This window comes from Stegodyphus dumicola, chromosome 5 (assembly GCF_044657685.1).
Source record: "Stegodyphus dumicola isolate Sdum_Otavi_A_Nest chromosome 5, ASM4465768v1".
Classification (NCBI taxonomy): Eukaryota; Metazoa; Arthropoda; class Arachnida; order Araneae; family Eresidae; genus Stegodyphus; species Stegodyphus dumicola.
In genome coordinates, this window is record NC_140772.1 from 84,198,754 (window position 1) to 84,222,732 (window position 23,979).

At 32.0% G+C, this 23,979-nt stretch overlaps 1 protein-coding gene across 3 annotated transcripts in view; it reads right to left on the bottom strand.

Annotated features, from left to right (window-relative positions):
• The window catches only part of LOC146997155 (uncharacterized), a 125,108-nt gene extending 101,249 nt beyond the window's left edge, over positions 1-23,859 (bottom strand). Inside the window, exons 1-2 of one of the 3 annotated variants that reach the window (XM_085816832.1) lie at positions 20,875-23,859; positions 8,852-9,723 (exon numbers count right to left, since the gene is read on the bottom strand). In XM_085816832.1, coding sequence (XP_085672958.1) covers positions 9,533-9,723; positions 20,875-21,046 — 363 coding nt within the window. In that variant the 5' untranslated portion in view covers positions 21,047-23,859 and the 3' untranslated portion in view covers positions 8,852-9,532. Of the gene's footprint in view, positions 1-8,851; positions 9,724-11,890; positions 16,029-20,874 lie in introns of those variants that run through there. The other 2 variants (XM_085816833.1, XM_085816834.1) reach the window with 2 other exon arrangements.
• Positions 23,860-23,979: the final 120 nt, after the last annotated feature.

Here is a 23,979-nt window from a genome sequence, read left to right on the forward strand (position 1 = left end):
TAATGAGAACTAAGCAACAGGAATTATTAAAATTGAAATCCTTTAGTGTTAATTATGTGGCACAAGTTATCTCAAAATAACTTTGAAAACCCTGTGCTGCCGACTTGTGTGTTAATAATTCGAGACATCATTCGTCATCCGAAGAGTTTCTTGTTCAAATAGTTTATTCGTGAAACGAATTCTTTGTGAAATAAGAGGCTGTGATTTGAGAAACTGCTGATTCAATTTCATCAGCAGTTTTCTAGAAAATTTAATATTTTATTTTATTGAAATATTTTTATTGAAATATTTTACGTAGATTGAATTTGAATCTATTAGATTACGGTAAAGCACATTAAGAATATTTGTCCAAAAGGGAGGAAGGCCTTCATGAAAGACTTGCTAAGGGAAACTAGTTGGTATTTTTGTTAATACAAAACAAGACTACAAAATGCTCACGCAGTCAGCCAGTTCGCCAGGATCTGTTTGCGCAAATACTAAACATTTATCAGAAGAAAATTTCACCGTTACATGAAAGCAACAGTCTTTTTACGTTTCCACTTGACGACCTCTTTGGCAAGATAAAAAAATTGCGTCCGTTATTGTGAAAAATGAATGAATGAAAATCATCTTGAATTCTGAAAATCTGAAAATCATCAGAATGAATCTCACTGGAACCTTGAAGGGTTAGTTTGCAAGACTCATCTGCTGAATTTGAGCATAGAGAAAGAACTGTGTGAACTAAGGTCTACAAATGAAAACTGCGGCAATTGAAATTTTTTAGTTAAGTTTATTTGATTCAGAATAAATAAATTTTTTACCGTCATTACTTAATAATAGCTTGTGTACAACTTTCTACAAATTGCGAACTGCACAGAAGTCTGAAACAAACTGAATAAACTGGCAATAGAGGAACCAGATCATTAGGCAATATTAAATATCACTCGTTAAATCCCTGTAGTCATTCGGCATTTTCTCTTGAATAAGTCCTGTGGCATATATTTTGGGACATTACATTCTTTCACAAATATTACGTGAATCGACCGACGTCAATTATACCAACGCTCGTCTCAGAAGCGAGATACTCATAATTCTAAACTGAATGTAAAATGGGAGTAAATAAATAAAGTTGGCTAACTCTAAGAGGCTCCATTATAAAATTAGAGAACGAACTATACAAAGATTGACCCATCTTTAATTCCAATCAGCTCTCATGCGCCCAAAGCATATCACGTCTTAGAAAATGAGGCGTTGTTTTGAAAGAGATGCTTCCAATTCAACTTACTAACGAACTATGTACAACTGGTTATTTTATGCTTGTCACGAGTCTGTGTAGTGTTGTTGAAAGGACTTTATAACAATTTGAAAACTTTAATCTACTAAAATTTCATTCACTCATGTAAAATATGAAGTATTACAAATGGATAGGTATAAGGATCAAACATAGAACTGTTTACAAAAGATTAAAAAAATTTCTTTGCTTTCAAGCATCGTATATATAAACGGTCAAAAACTGTTTCCTAACTTAAAAGTAATATTTAGTGAAGTTTTACCTTAAAAGTCACCACTCTAATAACATTTCAAAAGTTCGAAAAATCATAACAGTACGAAAGACTGTCTAAGCATATGCAGAGACGTATCGCCGCAGAAGGAATATAGCATGTAGAAAGCTAAACAAAAAGTTGCTTTATTCAGATCTCTCCTTTGTTACGAATTCAATCATTAAAATCTGTAGACGTACTTTGTATAAATGAGGCATTTTACCGAATAACTAACTACATTTCTTTCAGCTTTGCTAAATAAGCAGCCGAATTTCGGAACTTTCAGACTAATTTATTAACAGAACCATATAACCACATCTTAAATCTCATTTCAAATCACTTATGATTCAGTACGTAAGCTTCAATTAAATAAAAATATTTCTCATTAGCAATGATTATTATGCATTCACAAACAAATACTTTTCATTTGCAAGATCAGATGATTCATGAAAGGAGGGTAAAGCAAGAAATGTCATTTTGGATTGCCGGTCGGAAAAATATATGATAGGGAAGAGGAGGAAATATTTATTATCTTAACAAATTATATAATCGCCATCATAATCAATGATAGTTTGTAGAGACATTAGGTATTTTTGGAAGCAGGCAAGATGAAAAATTAGCAACCGCCTTCGCCGGGAATCGAACCACGGACATCTGGAATACCGGCCCGGCGTGCAGAACCACCTTATAAATACCTTATAAGTTTGCCATTTCGGAACCAAATGTTCAGTATTCGTTTTTTATAAAGAAGATAATTTGGATTTATAAAATCCAGGAAGACTTTTTTTGATACAGTTAATATTTCAGACTGATGTTCCCCCACAAAGTACAAAACATGATAAATTATCGCACAATGTGTGGCGAAAAGGATAGATGAAACAAAGATGTATTGTTAGATATGCGTCTTTCACGTAGGTTCGAACTCGACAGTAGTGGCAATGAGAATATTATTTTCAATATTACGGAATCCAATAAGCATAAAATACGATGAAGAAATCAGTTCAAGGTGAAAATGAATTCGATTTTTCGTTGATGAAGAGCAAAATTACGTCTATGTATAGACTTATTTGACGACACAAACAAGGAAAGCAGTGATAAAGATAGCAATGAAGGTGCAAGAAGGACTAAAATCATAGTAATAGTGAATCGGAAAGCGATAGTGATTCTGCAGAAGAAAGAAAATTCAGAATGGATAACGTTCACACATTACAAAGAAAAGCGCAAAAACCACAAGTATCTTCAGACATAAAAGAACCATTAGGTTTCTGCGAAATTATCTTAAGTTAGCTTAAGAAATTCACCAAATATATGGAAAATCGTCTGGATTTCTTGGTTAGCCCGAGTAAAAAAGGCCTCGAATCCAAAGGACTAATACTGTAATCTTCTGTTGGATTATTCGCGCCGCATGCAGTTTCACTTTGCCATGGAAGAGGATAACATCTTTTCTAGTAACCAGTGTAGGATGCTTAATAATATTCATCATGCACAAAATATCCATTCTCATAGATTACTCCCAAAAAACACTCATTCTTTCGTACATTTAAACAGCGTTGTTATATACGTTTATACGAATTTAGTGTTCAGTTGTTATACACGCTTGGGCGCTAAAAGCACAAAGGTAAAATCAAATGAAATCTCGGGAATCAAAATGCTTCGGGATAGCAAATGGTATCAGCCAAATGAACTTTACTAAAACAAAACCAATAAATACATAAAGGAAATGAAGAAAATGTTCGGATTTTGACAATCAAAAGGATTTGGTAACATTTTATACGCTCTCTCTTAGCTCGCAGTCTACCAATCTGCTGTTGCACACACTTTTGCTAACAAATTTCTTTTTGTCCTTTTAGCTTTATTAAGCATCGTTTACTTCCCACTTAACGACATATATAATTCAACAGTAAAATTACAAAAATTTTAAAAGCAGCATATGTTTAGAATTCCCAGGGCAGCAGTGTTATGTGTTTGCATACATTTTCTATTTTTTACGGTCTTTTCTCATTTCATTATACCAGTGTTCAGTGTTCTTAGTAAAATGGCTTGCAAACCTTTCTTTTTCTTCTTCCCTTTTTTTCTGTCGATCAGGCAAACACAGTTCGCGAAGGGGGCTCCCGCAATCCCAGACTATGTCGTTAGCGATTTTCTATCTGGAATGTAACTGAGCATGAGTGAGTACTAATAAGTAAGTTCAAGTGGATAAAGATGGCAGTTAGATGAGTTGTGGGTTTCTAGTATAAACAGTAGAGAGTCTCCGAGGGAACACTGTCTCATCTGCATCATCACAAGTAGGTCGTGTTGATTGGCTGTACCTTTTTTTTTTTTTTTTTCTTTTGGTCATTATATTAATAATGATTTGTATGCTAACTTTATTTATTAAATATCACGTTCTTTGCGCCTACGCCACATAAAATTCAATTTAAAAACACCTTATCTTTAGAATTTCCGATAAACAGTCTCACGGGCTAGAGATAAATGTATTACTCCGTATAGAGTGTAGGCACTACTCGATTTCAGATCTCTGAGGTTGTAAATCAAAAATTCATACAAGTTTTACAAAATGCAAAACATAAAATTCGAAATTCAAAATTCGGGCTTCCAGATGTACGTGTTCAGGTGGAGGATTACGTTATCCAGAATTTGATGACTCTAGGTACCAGCGTTTTTTCCCAATGCAAGGAACATACATTCAGTCATACAGATTCTTCATTATTTAATTTCTTTAAAAATAATGTAAGGCGATAGTATTTGGTGGCAAAAATTTTAAAAGTGATTCACCTTTTATAGTGGATGACGCAAAATCCCATTCCATTTCGAGGCTAACAGTCTTTTCAGTCTTAACAGTCTTTTGCATGAGTTTTAACTTTATAACATTTTATCTTGCATCTTAAGTGCCATTTGTAGCTTAGTTTCTTCATTTCTAATGATGTACATCTTCTATTGTTTATAGCGGTTTTTTTTCCCTCCCGGTTCTTATTTCATTTAGTTTACGAAATACTTAATCCTTAATTCCTAGATTGAACCGCTTGTTCTGCTTTTTGATTATTACTCTTTCCTATTTCTCTATGCAAGCCCAATAGCAGAGCAGGTGCGGTTAAACTGACCGGTGGAATTTAGTAACCGAAAAATTTTAATAATTTACCGGAAGTGCCGAAAGGCAGAGTATAGGACCACAGAGACTACACAGAGCGGCAAAAGGTCTGTAGCCCCGGCGCTTATTCCTGTTTTTTTTTTTTTTTTTTTTTTTTTAATAGCCTTCGGATTAACCATGATATTGAGATAAAAGTAGGCATCTTCCCCCCGGAACTGGAAATTAAAACTGTAGCAGCAACCACAACGTATTCAATTACGATAAATGTGATTCTTTTTTAAATCAACAACTCTTTTTAAAATCTCTCAGACAATTAATATTTAATTTTAGCATCAGCAGTGCAACACAGCAAATTTCCGTGACCAAGATATAGTCTGACCGTACGTCAGCAAGTACATGCTGCCATCTGGTGAGAAAATACATATTTTCAATCGATGTAGTTTCAGTAGCAAAGCGAAGCGCGCATTTCAGTAGAAAAATAGGAAGGGGGAATTACATTCCTGAAATTCGAATAATTCGTTTATAAATTACTTAAAGAAGTGCGTGCGTGAAAAGCTTTATTTCGTGTTACATTCAATTTATTAGATTTCATCCAGTTTTGACCTTAACAGAAAAAACGCTAACCACATCCAATAATATACAAATGAATGAAACTCGAAATAGGAAATTATCACAATCAATTTTACTCCTATAATATATATATATATATATATATAAATTGAATTTAGCAGTTTCGCCATTATTTTCAACGTGGTATTCTTTACAATTTTGGCATTGTTTTTACAAACGATTGTGCAATGGGCGTAGCCAGCGGGATGCACTTACAGACCCCTAAACGAATTATTATTTTTTTAATATGAACCAAAAGTTAGCAACCAGTTTTCGGTGCTTCTTGCTAGTCTTTAAAAAAATTTTCTTTAATTAATTTTTTCTTACAGAAAACTCTTGCCCTAATAATTTTAATATCTCCCAAATTCAAAGATTATTACAACCTGTTATGCAAATAAGCAACTGCCAACCACTCACCTAGGGTCACAACACCCTTTGTTTATGTTCACCTTAAACAATATTAATCAGTGACGGATAGCTGATTATAATTCCAGAGGTTTCCTATAGACAAACATTTGCTTTTATACCTCTCGATCGGCAAATGAATTATCCTGGCGGCTAAGGGAGCACTTTGTAAAAAACTAATGATGATGGCATTTGAAAGTCTCACATTGCTTTCTTAGGTTTGGAACTCATATTGCTTTCTTAGGTACAGGAAGGGTAAAGAAAATTATTGCAATCCGATTTGTAATGCTAGTACTTTAAGTTTAGCAAAGTGCTTAGTGTTAAAAAATGAAATCTGTGAAATATTTATAATTTGTTGAATATATTAAAAAAACATTTGGAAGTGGAGCTCAAAAATTTATGGCAACCTATCAGAGTTAAAAAATGGTAATATGAGCCATGCAAATCACTCCTCCAATTCCTACGCCTATAGCGACCAAGCGTTGAAGTCTCTGAACACCGGTAGTTCAACATGACGTCTGTTCCAGGCAAACAAGTTGGGTACATGGACGCTTTCATGTTTTCCCCCATATGTGATGTTGCTACATATCAGTTTCCTTTATTAGTTTCTCCCCTTAACCAGATAACACAAGGGCTACCTGGCTTTGGCTTTATCATGAGGGGTATTTGGTATCCTACCTACAAGTTTTAAAATGTGGTATAAGGAAATTATTGAAAAATTCAGAAACTAAATGAACACTCAAAATAAAAATTAGGAAGAACATTTTAAAGTTATTGTATAATTTACTCTAGTTTTTAATAATAAATACTGCAATCTATATTTATTTTGCTACTGTTATTATGGGACAAATTAAATCCATCAAATGATGTTATTATAATGAGACAGAAGGAGTATAAACTAAGACATATAGCCCCAAGATATTAAATATTTCTATACCATAAATTTTGTCTTTATCTCAACGTAATGTAATTTATCATATAGTCTCATTTCTGAAACAATACATTTTAAAAAATCCATTCCATTCTCAAACTGCTTATACTAATTTTGCTATTTTTTGTTCTGTTTAACTGGTAAATTACAAGAAATCAATTTTCAGTGGTGCCATTCCAGTACACTGCTTCTGAAGTAATTGTATCAGTCATCCTACTTCCAAGTTATCAGCTTGATGGTTTTTGTGTTTATAAATCTTAAATGATTAATCTTATATTGAGATGTCTACAAAAACAAAAAATAAAATCATTAAATTTAGAAACACAAATTAAAAGTTAGCCAATATGCTGCTAATGGCCTATCACACAGAAAGTTGGCAGGAAAATAAAACACAGACCTAAAAAATATTTAAGAAAAGGAGTTATTAAGGAGAATTGTTTATAAAATGCTAATAAAAATACCAAAAAAGGAAGTTTTTCAGCCATATTAAAAAAATTTATGAAAAAAGAAACTTTTCACCCATATTAAAAAAAAATCTATTTAACTTTGGCTTGGTTTGAAGTTGCTCATGTACAAAGGCTTGGTCTGAAGGTACTCATGCACAGAAACTCCCAATTACAGAACAAAATAATTATTCAAGAAAACGCTGTAGCTCAATACATAACTGATTCAAGTGGAAAAAAAAATCAATGCAAGTAAAGGCTATTTAGAAATATCATGTTCGCAAAATAATATCATTATAAAAAAATATGTAGCAGTATAATATGTATGACTCAGTTAATAAAGCTGACAGAATGATTGTTATTTCAAAAGCTTTTATAATACTGATAAAAGCATTTGCATGCTGTCAATGGATTAAAAGTACTAGGCTGGTCTCCAAACATTTTAAATATGAATACTTAAAGTGTTAGGATATTTTACCTAACATTTAAAATATTCAAGTATATTTTTACCTGACATTCAAAAACATGAAAACATCCTCATTTTAGTTCTTTTGAAACTGTGAAGTATTTAATGGGGTTTTCACTAAAATGGGAGGAACTCTGGTTATGTTGGCTCTATGCCAAAGGATTATCTACCTTTCACCTACTCCCATAATCACATAGATAAACTAGTAACTACTGGTAGTAGGTATTTTAATCTGGTAATTTGAAGTAGAATATATTGATGCAGTAATTCAAATTTACTACATTACTGCACAGAGGGAAGCAGTATGAAAAGCCAGTCACCACATAAAAGACTCTTACAAAGCCCATGCAAGCAGTCTATTAAGCTATTTTATGACAATGCACTGATCAACTGTTAGTATCTCAAACTCTTGTCTACCATGTTTTTTGGAATAATACAGTTTCAAAAGAAACAAAAAATAATTACAAAAGGTAGATCTATTACGTATGTATCTCATTAGTTACACATCTTAACCCATGATTCTAAGGTTGAATTTCAAAAACATTAAGTGTACAAACTAAGAAGTAATATGTTTTGTTAGTCTTGTGTTCTTTCAGAGATAAAAATATCTTCAATTATTTATTTTTATGACATCTATTAAATTAAAAATTATTCATTTATTATGACATAATCATTTTGACTTCTCCTCATCATCCAATTTTCATAAATTCATCTGAGCATATTATGCATTATTGCCCTAATTAGTCTTTATAACTTTAGTATTTGTGTTCAAAATCCAATAAACTGCTGTAAGGATCATCTCCCTATGATAAGCACTTATGAAAATGAGATTTTTGATCACTTATAAAATATAAATAAACACCATAGTTCTATTTCATCTCTCTAAAGCAACCACTTCAACCATCCTTAGGTGAGAGATTACAATTGTGTTTTAGAAGAGATTACAATTTTCCTTCATTTTTCATAATCTCCTTTTAGGAAAACCATGGCATGCCACTAATGTGATATAGTTTTGTAAATAGTTATTTATCCTTTAAAGCATTGACATTTTAAGATTCTAGCTGACATAATATTAAAAAAATAAATAAAAAAATAATTAATTAAAGGGTGTCAGTGATGCTGTGTGTCAAAACTGAACAATATTAATAATAAAAAAATCATTGCGATAAAGATATTTAAAAAATATTAATATGTCTAAGGTCAAAGAAAAATAGCATGCAAATTAAAAATCCTGGATAATGGGCACTTCTTTTACACAATGAATTAAAAAACTGAGTTTAAAAACAAGAAAATAAAACAGAAAGTTCAATTAATGCTGCATATTTGCCCCCCCCCCACCCAATCACCTGAAAGTATTATTAAATAAAACTGATTTATTACTTTCATCTGTTATAGATCTAGCAAATAGTAAATACTTGGATACTGAAATAGACATGTAATTTTAATATCAGTGCCACATAATGATCATATTAAAGCACTTCATAGATTCAACAGAAAATGTAGATACACTAGATAGATAGTCTGGAACTGCAAGGTAATCACTTTAAAAATAATTCGTTAAACACATATAACGGGTGGCCATAATTAAACTCACAGTGTTCTGTAGCGCGATCTATTTTTAAGAATGACACCACATTTTGTAGGAAGATTAAACAAGACGGAGGACGAAGGATTCTGCGAAAAAAAAAAAAATAGTTCCAAAAGTCACCGCTAGGGGAATATTTGGCGCTGTGTAATAGAAAATAGAGTTTTAACAAATGCAAATCAATACTGAAATCACCTTTTATTTTGCATTCAAATGAGTTCAATGTGGCTGCCATTGTTGTGGACCACGTATTGCATTCTGTGCACAATATGCACAACAGCAGAAAGTAACATGTCTGCAGGAATCTCCCGTACAGTCCGTGATATATTATCCTTCAACGTAGCCAGGTCCTGGACCACTTCTTGATGGACCTTGGACTTAAGGTAACCTCATAGCCAGAAGTCGCATGGGGTAAGATGAGGCGACCGAGGTGGCCATGCAGTTGCAAAGTAGTGGCTGATGACTCTTTCTGTTGTGAATTTCTGTCATAGCATCTGTTGCACCAGTACAGGAACATGTGGAGGGGCTCCATCTTGCAAGAAAATGAGTTCCCCCAGGCATTGTCTTTGCTGAAGTGCCGGAATGACAAAGCTGTTCAACATGTGGCGATATTTCTCTCCGGTAACAGAACAGGTTCCTGGTCCTGTCGGGGTAATGTTCTCATAGAAGAATGGACCTACGATAAATTTTATTCTGCATTAATTTCTAATTTTTTTCTGCGGAATCCTTCGTCCCCCGTCTTATTTAATCTTCCTACAAAATGTGGCGTCATTCTCGCAAATAGATCGCGCTACAGAACACTGTGAGCACTGTCAGTTTAATTATGGCCAACCGGTACATTGTTGCTTGAGCAAATTATTTTTCAGAAGATGCTAACTGTAGACATCATATATTCAACATAACAAAGTATACTACTGACAATTAAATGTCATCCCAAACTTTCTACATGATCTAATTAAAAGTTCAGAGCAATAATCATGGGTCTGGACCCACACAGTAAATTGAGACATGACAAAAAGAAAAGGTCATATGAAGAAATTGTTTTAAATAAATTAGGTATTATTTGTGATTTACAGACATGTATTACATAATTGATGAAAAAAATTCCGAAAGAGGACAGTGCCCCAGAGAAAAAAGAGGACAGTGCCCCAGAGAAAATACCCAATAAAAAAGTGTCTATAGGAAAAGAAATAATAAAGACTATTTCCACTTACTTATAACATTTTAAATTTCAGTTTTATAGCACAGTTTATGAAAAGAGGAGAAAAAGTAAGTGGCAGCAATTGAAAGAATTAGGAATGGACAATCTTATATCACGATGTGAATGGGGAAACATCTCTCCATTCACATGTACATGGTTTATTCGGAAGAATTCGAATCGCAGTAGCTAATAAAACATCACGAGAACATAAGAAACGAGCATGTGTACCAACTCTTGGCATGCCTTGCTTGTTAAATAATACATTTGCATTGGTACTTCTTGCAGTGTGCTATGTACAGCGTCAGTTCAAAATGTTTAAAACAATTGATCTGCCCACCAACTGTGAAATACAGTCAGTGATTCAATTTTTTGACAGCAAGGAACATTTTAGCAGCAGAAATTCATTGACAAATATGCAAAGTGTAAGCCAAGGCAATGAGTTACAGCAAAGTGTGTAAGTGGGTGAGAGCATTAAAAAACGGATGGGAAAATGTCCATGATGAGAACTGCGATCAGGCCAACCATCAGTGAACACAGAAAAAATTGGTCAATGCCATAGATGAAAAGACTCGTGAGAACTGGAGATTCACAATTCGATTTTTAACACTGGATTTCCAAATGTGGGTAGGATAACTGCACAAAATTGTCTCTGAAAAATTGGAATTTCACAAATTGTGCACACATGAAAAGAATGGCTTATGCTCTTGATTTTTTGAACCTATATCATAAGAAAAGTGATTATTTTTAGAGAGGTTTGTTAAAGAGGACAAGACTAAGGTTTCTCACATGACCACAGAGTCTGAACGCCAGTCAATGGAATGGTGTCACACGGCATCACCAGTCAAAGTGAAGGCTAAGCAGACAATTTCATCATGTAAGTTTATGTCAATCATGTTTGGAGGTGGATATGGAGTCTTGTTAATCGAATTTATGCAGCCACTTAATGCGCTACTCTGACTAAACTTAGACAAATGATACAGAATAAACGACGTGGCCTTCTGACATCTGGAGTTTTGTTGCTGCATGGACAATGCCAGACCCCATTCCACTATTCACACCCAAAATCCAATAAGATCTTTCAGATGGAAACAGATTAACCACCCATTGTACAGTCTAGACTTGGCACAGAGTGAATTTTCACTTGTTCCACTATCTAAAGCAGTTTCTCAGTGGTAAGTGCTTCACCACAGATGACAAGCTGAAAGAAGCAGTTCAAGATTAGTTATCCTCATACCTAGCAGACATTTATGACTTAGGCATACAAAAGCTTGTAGAACATTATGAGAAATGTTTAAACAAATATGGAAACTATGTAGAAAAATAAGTAAATAAAACTGTTTTTTGAAAAAATCTGATAGTTTACGTTTTATAAGAAATCGGACCTTAGTTTCCAAATAACCTACATATATCACAATACAAATAGCAATATATACGTATTAAAAAACTAATAATTTTTCTTAAAATTTTAATAGCAGAGTTTTTAATGCATATACTAGTCTAATAACAAAAATTACAAGGACTAAAATTTTCAAAATGTGTTATTACGAGTAAGCAACATAAGATAAAGTACTGTCAGCCATGATGAAGTAAAATACATAAAATAAGTTGTGTAAAACTCAACACAAAAAAGAAAGAAAAAAGCTATTTTGAAAGATTTAAAAATCTTTAATTCTACTAGTTTCATAAATAACACATTTTCTAAATTCATTGTAAAATCACAAACTGTTGGTGCAAGGAAATGCATTGATATTTTATAATAACTGAACAAATTTAAGCTCATATAAGTGATTGTATACACGTTATTACATGATACAGCCAGATTATACAAGTGCTCTTAAAGTTAACTATGCAGTATAAAATGAAAACTTTTTTTAAAACAAAAAAGTAATTCTTGTGAAATATATAATCTTAACAAGGATTATTTACACCATTTTTCTCCTCCTTTCTTCTTTTTGAAATTAAATTACATCAGATATACAAATTTGTTGTGTAAAGTTAAATATATACATACACACTGCTCGACATTAAAAATGCAACACCAAGGATTGGTCAGAGATTTATGATGCAGAGATTTATTGGTCAGAGATTTATGACGCAAATTTTAGAGTAGACGCATGTCACTGAAATATGCGGATGATGTGAAATGCGCAGCTCTCCGACACACGTGAAGTAAGATATAAGGGAAGGAACGTGCAGAATGGGCAATATTCGTGTCGTTATTTCTGCCAGACGAATTATCGAAGAAAGTTGGTTTTTGTCCCCGAGGATACGTGTAATAGGAGAGAATGCCAGGCCACCGTCAACGAAGGCACTTCCAGCAGACAGACGATTTTACGAGGGGTATGGTGATCGGACTGAGAAGGGCGGGTTGGTCCTTACGTCAAATCGCAGCTGATACCCACATGTAAGCGAGCATGGTGCATCGGCTATGGCAAACATGGTTGGAACAAGGAAATGTGGAAAGAAGGAGATGTGAAAGTGCAGACAGAGTGACATCAGCACGCGTGGATCAATGCATCCGCCGACTAGCAGTGGCAGTTCCGCAAGTCACTTGTACCGCGATTCTGCAGCATGTGCAAGATACCCTGGATGTTCCCGTGTCAACCAAAACCAGTACTCACATCAGTATCTCTGCAAGGTATACAGATGCTTCCTTGGCCACCGTACTCTCCTGACCTGTCACCAATCGAACATGTGTGGGATGTGATTGGACGCCGTTTGCAGACTCTGTCCCTGCCTCGTTCAGAAGACGAACTGTGGCAAATGGTTGAAAGGAAATGGAGAGCCATCTCTTAGGACACCATCCACTCTCTTATTGACTCTATGCCTAGACGTGTTTCTTCGGGCATCGCTGTCTGCGGTTGTCCTACATCCTACTGAGCTGACGCCATTCTCGCTCTGTATTCTGACTATCATTTTGAAATAAAGATCACTTATTGCTGCTTCTGTCTCTGTCTTTCTTCTAAATTTCATCACTTTCTGACCACTCCTTCTTGGTGTTGCATTTTCAATGTCAAGCAACGTATAAATTAAATACTAAAGTACATATATATATACTAAGAATAAAAAAATGAAGGTACTTTCTGATTATCCAACCAACCTTAAAGAATTCAGCAGCCATTTGTGCTCGCTATGTTGCCAGAATAGGCAATCCATAATGTCGGTAAAATATATTTATATGGCAACCCAGGCAAGCATGCACATGCAGCAAATGAGCAGTGGTTTCAACCTTTGTTTTTATTGTACAGAGTGCATTTTTTACTTGTAAAGAATCATAATGAAACTGTACAGTTTGCTGGCTAATAAAAAATAAAGCATTGTATTTTTTTTTAAATATGGCATTTCACAATCCAGTTAGAGAATGCATGTATTTGTACTTCATAAACAAATCGATTTTATAAATCCAAATTATTATTTTTTCTTTCTTTTCCTCTTCTTTTAAATTTATTTTTTATGCAAAAACCGATTGCTGTGTACATGGAGAAAATGATAGCACATGCAATGCCCAGTTGACAGCAATTCTGGAATCCTCTGATTTTTTTAAGCTAAAGCAAATCCTTGTGTACATGGGGAAAAAAACAACCAAAAGAAAAGAAAAAAGAGTAATGATTTATCACGGATGTTTCTTGCATTTTCAGTTTTGTCAACTGGCTGCTAATTTATGTAATTCTTAGTGCACTGCCCTTTTTATAAATGCCTGTTGTCTTTCACGTCTTAGCTCAGCAAAGAATACGGTCACCAACAAATAGTGACTCTTTTTAGGGTTGGGAGGATAGTCATTAGCACTAAAAAAAATTTCTTACCAGAACATTTGTAAAAGATTCATAATTACTTCACAGAATAAATTTTAAATTATAAAACTCCATATAAGGCTCTTTTTATTGGACTAGTGCATGAAAATGCTTCATCATAATACTGCTGGCACAATTTCTATTTTCCATCAAAAACAAGCTGGACTCTAGATTATCCAAAAAAAATTTATGAAGGTTGTTCAGCATAGACCAAGGGCAAAATACCTTTATGTTTGTGCTGCAGCATACAGATGAGGGAACCTATATGAAGGCTTACTATAAACTTAAACATGTTGAGTTAAGAGTAAACTTTCAGAAAGGAAGACTTGATAACATCAATTACTATGGTACTAAATTTATAAATTACTAAAAGATTGCTCTAAAAGTGAATAAAGTATCAAAAATAGAAGCACAAAGGGAGGGGCCAAAGAAATGTTTGAGGGCAGTGCCTATATCTTGCTATAAATGCCCTTTTCTACAATTAGTTTTCATATTATTTTCAGTTGATTTAAATAAAAAATAAGATATATATATAAAAAAGAAAATTGGAATTTTTTTTAATTGTACATATATTAGAAAATAAGATATAACAATTCATTATTGTTAAAAATGATACATGCAAAAATTAGATAAAATTCTATTTTTTATACAGTCAAAAGTCATTAATTCGGACCTCAAAGCCAAAAACTTTCTGCGCGTGCGCGTAAGAACTTTACGACTGCGCATATGCATGTGTGGAAGTGCAGAATACATTTTTGCATGTGCGTTTAATGTATAACGGACGGTATAAGCTAAAATTATCTAATTATCTATTTCAGTTAATGTTGATGATTGCGTTGTTCCTTAATCTTCGAACTGGATCCGGCCTATTACTTTTTTCAGACTGTAAGAGCAATTTTATAAAAGTAAACTTGAACTTTTGATTATGTCAAATAGAATTTCCGATTCTGGAGCGCCCAAAGGATCTACAAAACGAAAGTATGTTTTGATGTCCATCAAACAAAAAGTGGAATTGCTGCAAAAAATGGATAAAGACATGAAGAAGGTGACAGAGAGAGAGGTTAGTGAAAACGAAAAAATTTCGATTCACAACTTAGTCGGTATTCTCGGCACAGCAATTACGGGACTTGAACAGCGGAAATTTGTAACTGAACAAGAAATTATGTCTGTTTATAGAATTAAAGAGAAAGTATTATCACATAAAATGAAGCAACTTAAACAACTTACATTGAAAGAAATGTTTAATAAAGTAAACAAATAAATATTAAGCTTTTTTTTTTTTTTTTTTTTTTTTGTAAATTTTGATACCCTTTAGATCATAATTGTTCTTTATTTCATAAATTATGGTTTCATATTTTAAATTTTAGAATTTCTGGATGCCATCTTACGAGATTTAAACTGATGATCTATAATCCGGAATCGCCGAAGTCCTGATGAGTCCGGATTAACGACTTTTGATTGTACAAAAGAAAACAAGGATAGCTAGAAAAAAGTATTCTTCACAATTATTTTGTCTTAATTTGCTCAAATCAGTTGGGTTCTACTATATATGATTTTCCTTGACAGACACTGCTTAGCAAAAACTTCTAATAGACTTCAGTTAAAATTTTACTTTCAATATCTCTCTATATACACATTAATATGATACATCTGTACATTTCAACATACATACAGATGATATATATACATTATATACATACATTATGTAGGTATGATAAAATATAGATATGAATACAAATATCTAATTTATTGATACATATATGTATGTATTAATAAACCCTTTTACATTAAAATGAATTTGTCCTTGAATTCTTGTTCGTTTACTAAGACATCTAAAAGTACTGGAATGAATGTCATCAAAGTATGCAATGAATAAAGTTCAATATTTAAGAACACTGAAGTGCATTCATATTTCCTTAAATACTGAGAAGCTAAAGGAATTTCCAGTTCATCATTTTGCAGGTATATTAGCCATACTTTTCCTTTTAGCTTTAAAAAGGAAAAAAAAAAAAAAAAAAAAGCAATAAATGTCAAAAAATATTTTCATCATTTAAAAAAAAAAGCTTTATATATTTTTATTAATAAATGGTGTCTGTAATATTAATTACCTTATGCAAAATGAATAAATATATAAAGGTAAAAATGCCACCATAATAATTGTTCAATTAGACAACATTATTTAACATAACTGTTAAGTAGACTAATAACTCCTATCCTGGGATAAAATAGCTAAATTTGCAGAGAAAAATTTCTAAAGTTTCACACGCTAGGATTTACACAACCAACTGTATGTAATTTATGGTTTAGCAATTACTCTAAAAATTTTGTGATCATACATAATTAATAAACAATAATATGTATTTTTAAAACTGAGACTCATCTTTATAGGCCAAACAAGTTCTAACAATGTTATCAATACTGTTACATAAGATCATGATTTCAACTCTAATTTAAATTTTTTTGTTTCGATAAATTAAATTATTCATAAATTTATTTCAATTTTAATGCAATATGGTACTACAAACTTCTTAAATTTAAGAAACAACCTTTTAGCATTGATACCATTTATGGATATTGAAATAGAACAGACAGCAACTCTATGTAGAATAGGAAACTGTTTATGACATATAAAAAATTTAGCAAAATTCCCTTAATATGGCCTTTTTTTTCACACTTGCATGAATGAAATTCCTACACTTGTTGCTCACATCTTTGACAGGAACAAGATGACAGGAAACAAGAATCAAGATTATCTACTTTTCAGATTTTCAAGAAGTTTAGGTTGGCTGATAAGCCCAAAGTTTTTAAAGCCATGTTTAATTTTAAAACAGTAATTCTTAATACTTCCTATAACTCGTGGGCAGAGTTTAATAGATCAGGCTAAAGCTATATAATTTAAAGTTCTAATTTAGACTAAACAGCAGAAAAAAACTGTAGTGAATTTTGTCATAATTTCTATAGAAATATTATTAATCAATTTAATGTAAATACTAAAACTATTTAAATAAGAAAAATAATCTCAGATTTATAACCGATATTAAAAATAACAGGAAAAACACATCAAATTTATGAATTTGTGGACAATCACACACAAATAAATAAATAAAAATAAAATAAAAAAATGAAACAAATTTTAAAAATTCTTAAAAGATTTATAAAATCTTAAAAAAAAAAAAAAAAAAAAAAAAAAAAATCCTATTAAACTTACTGAATTCTTCAAGGAAATTCAAGATACAATAAAATGACTAATTTACCACATGAACAATCAGAATTTACATTTAATTTTATAGCACTTTTATAACAATCAAAGTAAATAATGAATATTAAAATGCATTAACAAAGCTCTAACAAATGAATGTGAAAAAGATAATATTTTACATAAATTCTGATATATTTGTGTAATTAGTAACTGTATCAAATCAGTTAAAAAAGAATGCCTTTTTTACTTCCTTGTACAAAGTAAAAAGGAAGTATTGTAATCGCGAAAAGTTTCATACAGCATATTTCAACGAAAATATCCATTTTGACCGCTATTGAATGCAATTTAACGATGTTTTTGCGTGATACCTGTACATAAGGACAGAATAAAATACTCTTTTCCTTCAAAAAAATTATAAAACTGCTTTAAAATTAATTCTGAAGAGAATTTTTCGTGGCGTCTGTACGTACGTATCTCGCATAACTCAAAAACGAGTAGCCTCAGAACGTTGAAATTTTGTATATAGGACTGCTATAACATGTAGATGTGCACCTCGTATTTTGGTTACAATCGGCCACACCAAACATATATAAATATATTTATATATATATCCACACTGTTACCCGGCTCAGTGATCTCAGTTTCTTTACTCTTATACGTTTGTAAGTTGTGGATTTTTTGCTTTAAAAATGATTGAATTATGTTGTTCTTATCTTCCGGTTAAGGGTTTTATGATTTTAGTAAATTTGTATGCAATATTTTTAGAATTATCAACAATTTTAAAATTGTTTAAGTGCCGCTAAGCCTAATAATGTTTTTGATGGCGGCCATTGCTCTTGTTTACATTTGAAACAGCAGGATAGCGGATTTGTTGCCAATCTAGAGAAACTTAGCTTTGCAACAACAAAGAAAACACCTTCATTTATTATTTAAATCATGCTTAATCATTTCTGGAATTTTTTCAAAGAAATACGCGTTTAAGATTTACTTCGTAATTTTTAATACAGATATTTTGAGTTTTTATGTATTTTTGCCTTGTCGCGAAGTGAAAACTGAATTAATTGAATGAGAAATACTCAATCGTCTGTGAAAAACTGTTTCTTTTTTGTTTTGTTTGCTTAATTTCTTTTATACATCGTTCTAGCTTTATTATAGTATTTGAATAGAACATGTGGCAACAATTAGATAATTCTTTAAATGATATAAATTTTGTGCATTCTGAGTTATAATATGAACGAAATATATAAGTTAACTGTTATATAATTATTGGATTATATAACAGTTAACTTAGTTTCCGTTATATAATTATTATATAAGTTAACTGTTATATAATTATTAATACTGTTAAGTGAACCTAGCGCCAGAGTGTCGCTATGGTAACAAATACTAGAGTTAATTTTAAAGAATGCATTTATTCTACTGTGGTTTATGCGCTGTCAGCGAAGTAGATTTAATTCAATCCAATAAGTTTAAATGAAATGCAAGAAAAAATGCGTATAATTTAATATTCCGTACAAGGAAGTCATGTGGTGTACACATCAGATTTTTTTTACACAGATTTATATAGGGAATTAAAAAATTTGTTGCATTAAAAAAGTATTCAGAATTATATGTCATTAACTTTTTCATGTTTCTGAATATCAAATTTATTTGAACACTTGTGATAGTATGGCATGTTTATTCTTCCTCGGGGACAGAGTGGCGAATTGTCAACAAAAATTGCTCTAACAATTCTTGCATCACCTTCTGAACTTGTTCCATCAGTGGTATTGTAACTTTGTACAGTCTTTTTTTATGATCGTGAATACATGGAAATAACATAATAATAAGGATGTAGAGAGGATATTCCCATACTTTTCATTTGAGATTTTCATGCTGTTATGCAAAATAAAACATTACATTGTCTTGCAGATACACAGTATCTTTTTTACAGATCACAGTCTTTAATTATCCTTTTCAAGATTTTACAGTATGCTACCAGATTAACTGTAATGCTTTGAGGGATAATTTATACACAATATGATCAGCAAATTTCCAACAGAGGCAGCCAATTGGAACTGTTTCTGGCATGGAGAACAGGAATCTATTTTATTGCTCAAACAAATTTAATTCTAAAGAGAAAAGACAAGCCCAACTATCATCTCTAGTACGATATAGTTCAAAAATTCATTTTCTCTCTATGAAAATGATTAAAAAATATGAGAGCTGCTTCTGTTTATATTGCTTTGTTAATAAATGAGACACTTACAAGAACAAACTCTACGCAGCAAAAATGCGATTTTGCATGAAATGTGAATACTTCCATGCAAAATACCAAAATTATCTGCAGTCTCAATTTACTATGTTCATTTATTAGTAAGAGCTAGTTTTCAAAGTATTCAGTACTGTCATCTGCTGACAAATTTAGCAGAACCTTTCTTCCAGGTGACTGATATTTATGTGCCTACTTTCAATTTTCAAACAATTTTTATAATTAGAATAGCATAGAATTGCATATAAATTTCAGTGCAAGTGCACTTTTTAACCTATTAGAGCCACTTTTTAATCCAAAGGGGCTTTGTACCTGAAGGACTATTGCTTTCGTTTTGTGATTTTGCGTCAATTCACTACAAACTGTTGCCACAAAGTATTATCGCCCTCTGCTATATTTAAAGAAATTAAGTAATGAAAAATCTGCATATATGAATGGATATTTCTCTCACTGTGATAAAACAACGGTACACAGAGCCATTGAATTTTGAATGACGTAATCCTCCTACGAATATGGGCATGTGGAAGACCAAATTTGAAATTCTGAATTTGTTTTATTATCGATTTCCTATTTTGTAAAACTTAAACGAATTTTTGATTAACAAACTCAAGGAATTCAAAGCAAGCAATGGCAATGTTGTAGAGAATTTTTTTTTTTTTTTTTTTTTCCTTTCTCCAAAGCGTTAGTCTCTGTATTGGAAATTCTAAAGATATGCTCATTTTAAAATTATTTTGCGATATTGTTGTTGAACTGAATTTTATGGTTTAAGTGCGAAGAACGTGATATTTAATAAATAAATGTAACACACGAAATGTTAAAAACACGGCCCTTTGGACATAATTTAAAATCTGAAACATTTCAGTTTTTTTTTTTTTTTTTTTAATGTTACTGTATGGAATTCCAGTCTGCATGCCACATGTAACTGATATATCTTTCACAGCTTTCAACACATAAAATATTCTTCTTGTGTCAAAAACATTAACACAATTTCAAAGACATACAACCAATGACATCACTAAATTTCATCAAAATATCTATTACAGATTAAATTTTGAAGCAAATGTAAATTTCTTGATTCTATTTTATAACAGTCTTTGTATCAGAATTTTTTTATGAAAATGTTAACCCAGAATTAAAGAGATTTTCTAATGGAAACAAACTCATATTTTCATTACACACACCAAAAAAAAAAAAAAAAAAAAAAAAAATATTACAGAAACTAATGCAGCAAGCCCATTTAATTACTGAAAATTATATTTTACATCAGTGTCAATGTTAATAACTTAAATTTAAAATCACTTTTCTTATCAATATTATCAAAAAAGATAAAATTTTAATTCACTTTATTAAATAATACTTAAAGTTGCTTATAAAAATATACTTACGACGAACTAGCTTGACATCTTCAGTGATGGCTACACGTTTTGCAATTAAGTAGAAACACAATGGCACTAAACCTATAACCAAAGCAGTGGTGACATTACCATATCCAATTCTAGTATCAAATTCAACTTTACATTTATACTGGCGACTCCAAAGTTTCTGTGTCATATTCATCTATATCAAAGGTAAAAAAAAAAAAAAAAAAAAAGAGGTTACTCATTCTAAAAAGTTCAGTAAGAAACACAAGCATTTATTGAAATTTTCCATTAATGCTAAGTGCAATTTCTAATTTGGGTAAAAAATTAAATATCTTTCTTAATATTTTTTAATAAAATAATTTGAAGAAGAATAAGTTACCACTGCAGCCCAAAGTAGCCATAACATACATAAATGATATGACTACCTAATGATAGAGATGTTTTTAAGACATTTCAATTACACTTTGGATTTACAATATTTATGAATATTTGACATCAACAGTATCATGGCTTCCCAATTTCAAATTTTAATATAATTAAATGAAGTTCATAATAACTGAAAAACTTGATGAAAGGGTAAACTGCTATTAAAAGTATAATTATATTTTTTATTCTAGGTATTTTTCTAGGGTATATTTTAATTCTAGGCATGGGAAGTATACTTCCCACAGGACCTTTCATGGTCATAGAGAAAATTCAATTTAAAGGCAATTATTTGCCGTGAAAAGATGAGAAACATATTGCAATGCACAAGGGTACATCACATACTGCACACATATAGCGGGTCCTCTTTTCTTGGGCCTTTGTGCTACATTTCCTACATCGTCTATAGTTGGAAACCATTTTTGGCATATGATTTCCCACATTGGCTAAGCATATATCATCCGGAACTGCACACCTTTTTGCTTGGAAGCTAGCAGGACGGCCTTTCCTCTTTTGAGAAATATCCGTCTATAATTTGACGAGCTAATGCTATACGAAATGTAAGCTGGTCTAAATTTCTGCTTCTCTTGTTTACTTGCCACAGTATAAAACTATTTACGATGCCAAGATCAATAAGAAAATCAAAAATACGATGCCACCATTCTACAGATCTTCCTCCTATTTGGTATCTTTCTTTTCTTTGATCGAAGCAATCAACCCCTCCCATGATATCGTTATATACGGCAACAGCTTTAGGGCAAGGTACTTCTGTTTCAGTACCGTCCTTTTGCGTACGATTTACAGATGTAATAATCGCTGAATTGTGTGCAGCAGTCAACAATGTAACAGCCTTTTTGTCCATCCACTTTATTGCAGCAACACCTTCCTTAGTTAGGAACACTGATTCCCCTCTTTGTAATTTGTTATTAGCCTTCAGCATTGGTGGAAGATCTTTCCTTTGCGGCCACACAGTCTGCACAGAAAACAGACCACTTATAAGTAGACTTTTTGCAAGCCTAAAAGATGTCAAATAATTATCATAGGCTATAAGATGACCTGCCTGTTTCACATCTTATGTTAGTTCAGTTTGTTTCCCCTAAGCTCCATATTTTATCCTTATTATCAGAAGTTTCTTTTCCACAATAAATTTCAAATTTTTGAATATATCCAGTCTTAGAGTCTGCTAAACACCACACCTTGTAACCTCTTTGTATAGGCTTCATTGGCATATACTGCTTCAATGAAGTTCTCCCTTTGAAAGCTATCATACATTCATCTATTCATAATGTTGACGAAGGTTCGTAGACTTCAGGTATGGAATCATTCAGCTGTGAGAGGGTTGGTCTGACTTTATAGAGTTTATCATGCCCAAGTTGCCCACATGGATTTGTGCTGTTGTTGTTTACATGTAAAGTCTCAGTTATTTTTTGAACCTCTTTGTGATTATTATTCTTGCTACTGATTGAACGTTGAGAATAAGGTCTGTGCTCCAGTAGTTTTTCAGCTCAGACAACTGATGTATGCCCATGAGTATATGCATACCTTCCCATGCTTTCAATTCTTCTGATGTGATTTCTTTCCAGTTCAGGATAATGTCTTTTGTGGTATGTCTCTTCCTTTTCTTAGCTGCTTTGCATACGAGTTTCATCAACAATATTCTGTAAAATTTCCTCGGTAAAAATCATGCCAAAATAATCCTTTTCTTTCTCAGTAGAATTGAATGATATTTTCAAATGTATTTTCAAAAATATTCCAATTTTTCCAACATACCTATTGCACGTGGCTTTTATACACGATGCAATAGCATTTTCACTTTTCACCCATTATCTATTATTCAATATTAGATAGTCACTGCAGAAATATACAAAATAAGAGAACGTTATTATAATAAAAATAGTGTTTTACTTACATTTGTAGCAGAATTGTATAGCAATGCAAATGTCAAATCAAAACAGGTGTCTCAGTGGAACAGATCTCACACGACGCGTTCGAACTTTCAAAACAAATGTGGCAATTCTGTTTTCAATCGATTGAACACAGATGGCAGCACAATACTGAAGTGGGAATTAGAGTTCCCAACGTTATAATACCAAAGCCAATATATTATAATGGGTTTTGCGCTTCCCACAGGTGTATCATGTAGGTGGGAAGTAATCTTCCCACGGCCCACGAAAGGGTTAAAGAAAACAGAATGAAATTTCTGGGAGAAATATTTCAAAATTTACTTATAAACTGTATTGAATTTTGTAGAGTATAAATTTTATTAACTAACAAAACCAAAAATTTAGTAATAACTAAATATTCAGGTAAGAGGTACAAGGCAGTACCTAAATTTGATACAACACAGCTATACTGAATAATACTTTAATGACATTTATACACTTCTCTTTCATCATGTGCACTCCTGCAGCTGAAGAAGGTTTTATATTTCAACCCGCAAAACTAATCCTGCAAATTAATGAATATTATGCTGATTCTTGTTGCCTTAGCATATCCAATAAAAGCTGCAGAAGTTAATAAAAGTTATCAGTCAGATATAATATTATAAATTATGTGTTTTTTAATTTATATAATTTAAATATACAATCAAAAAAATAAAATAAAGTTTTAAAATACATTCTACTCTAGATTAAACAGACATTGTGTAAAAGTTTTAAAGGTATTAAAATTTAGGGCAAGAATCAGCACTGCTAATTTTTAGTATTT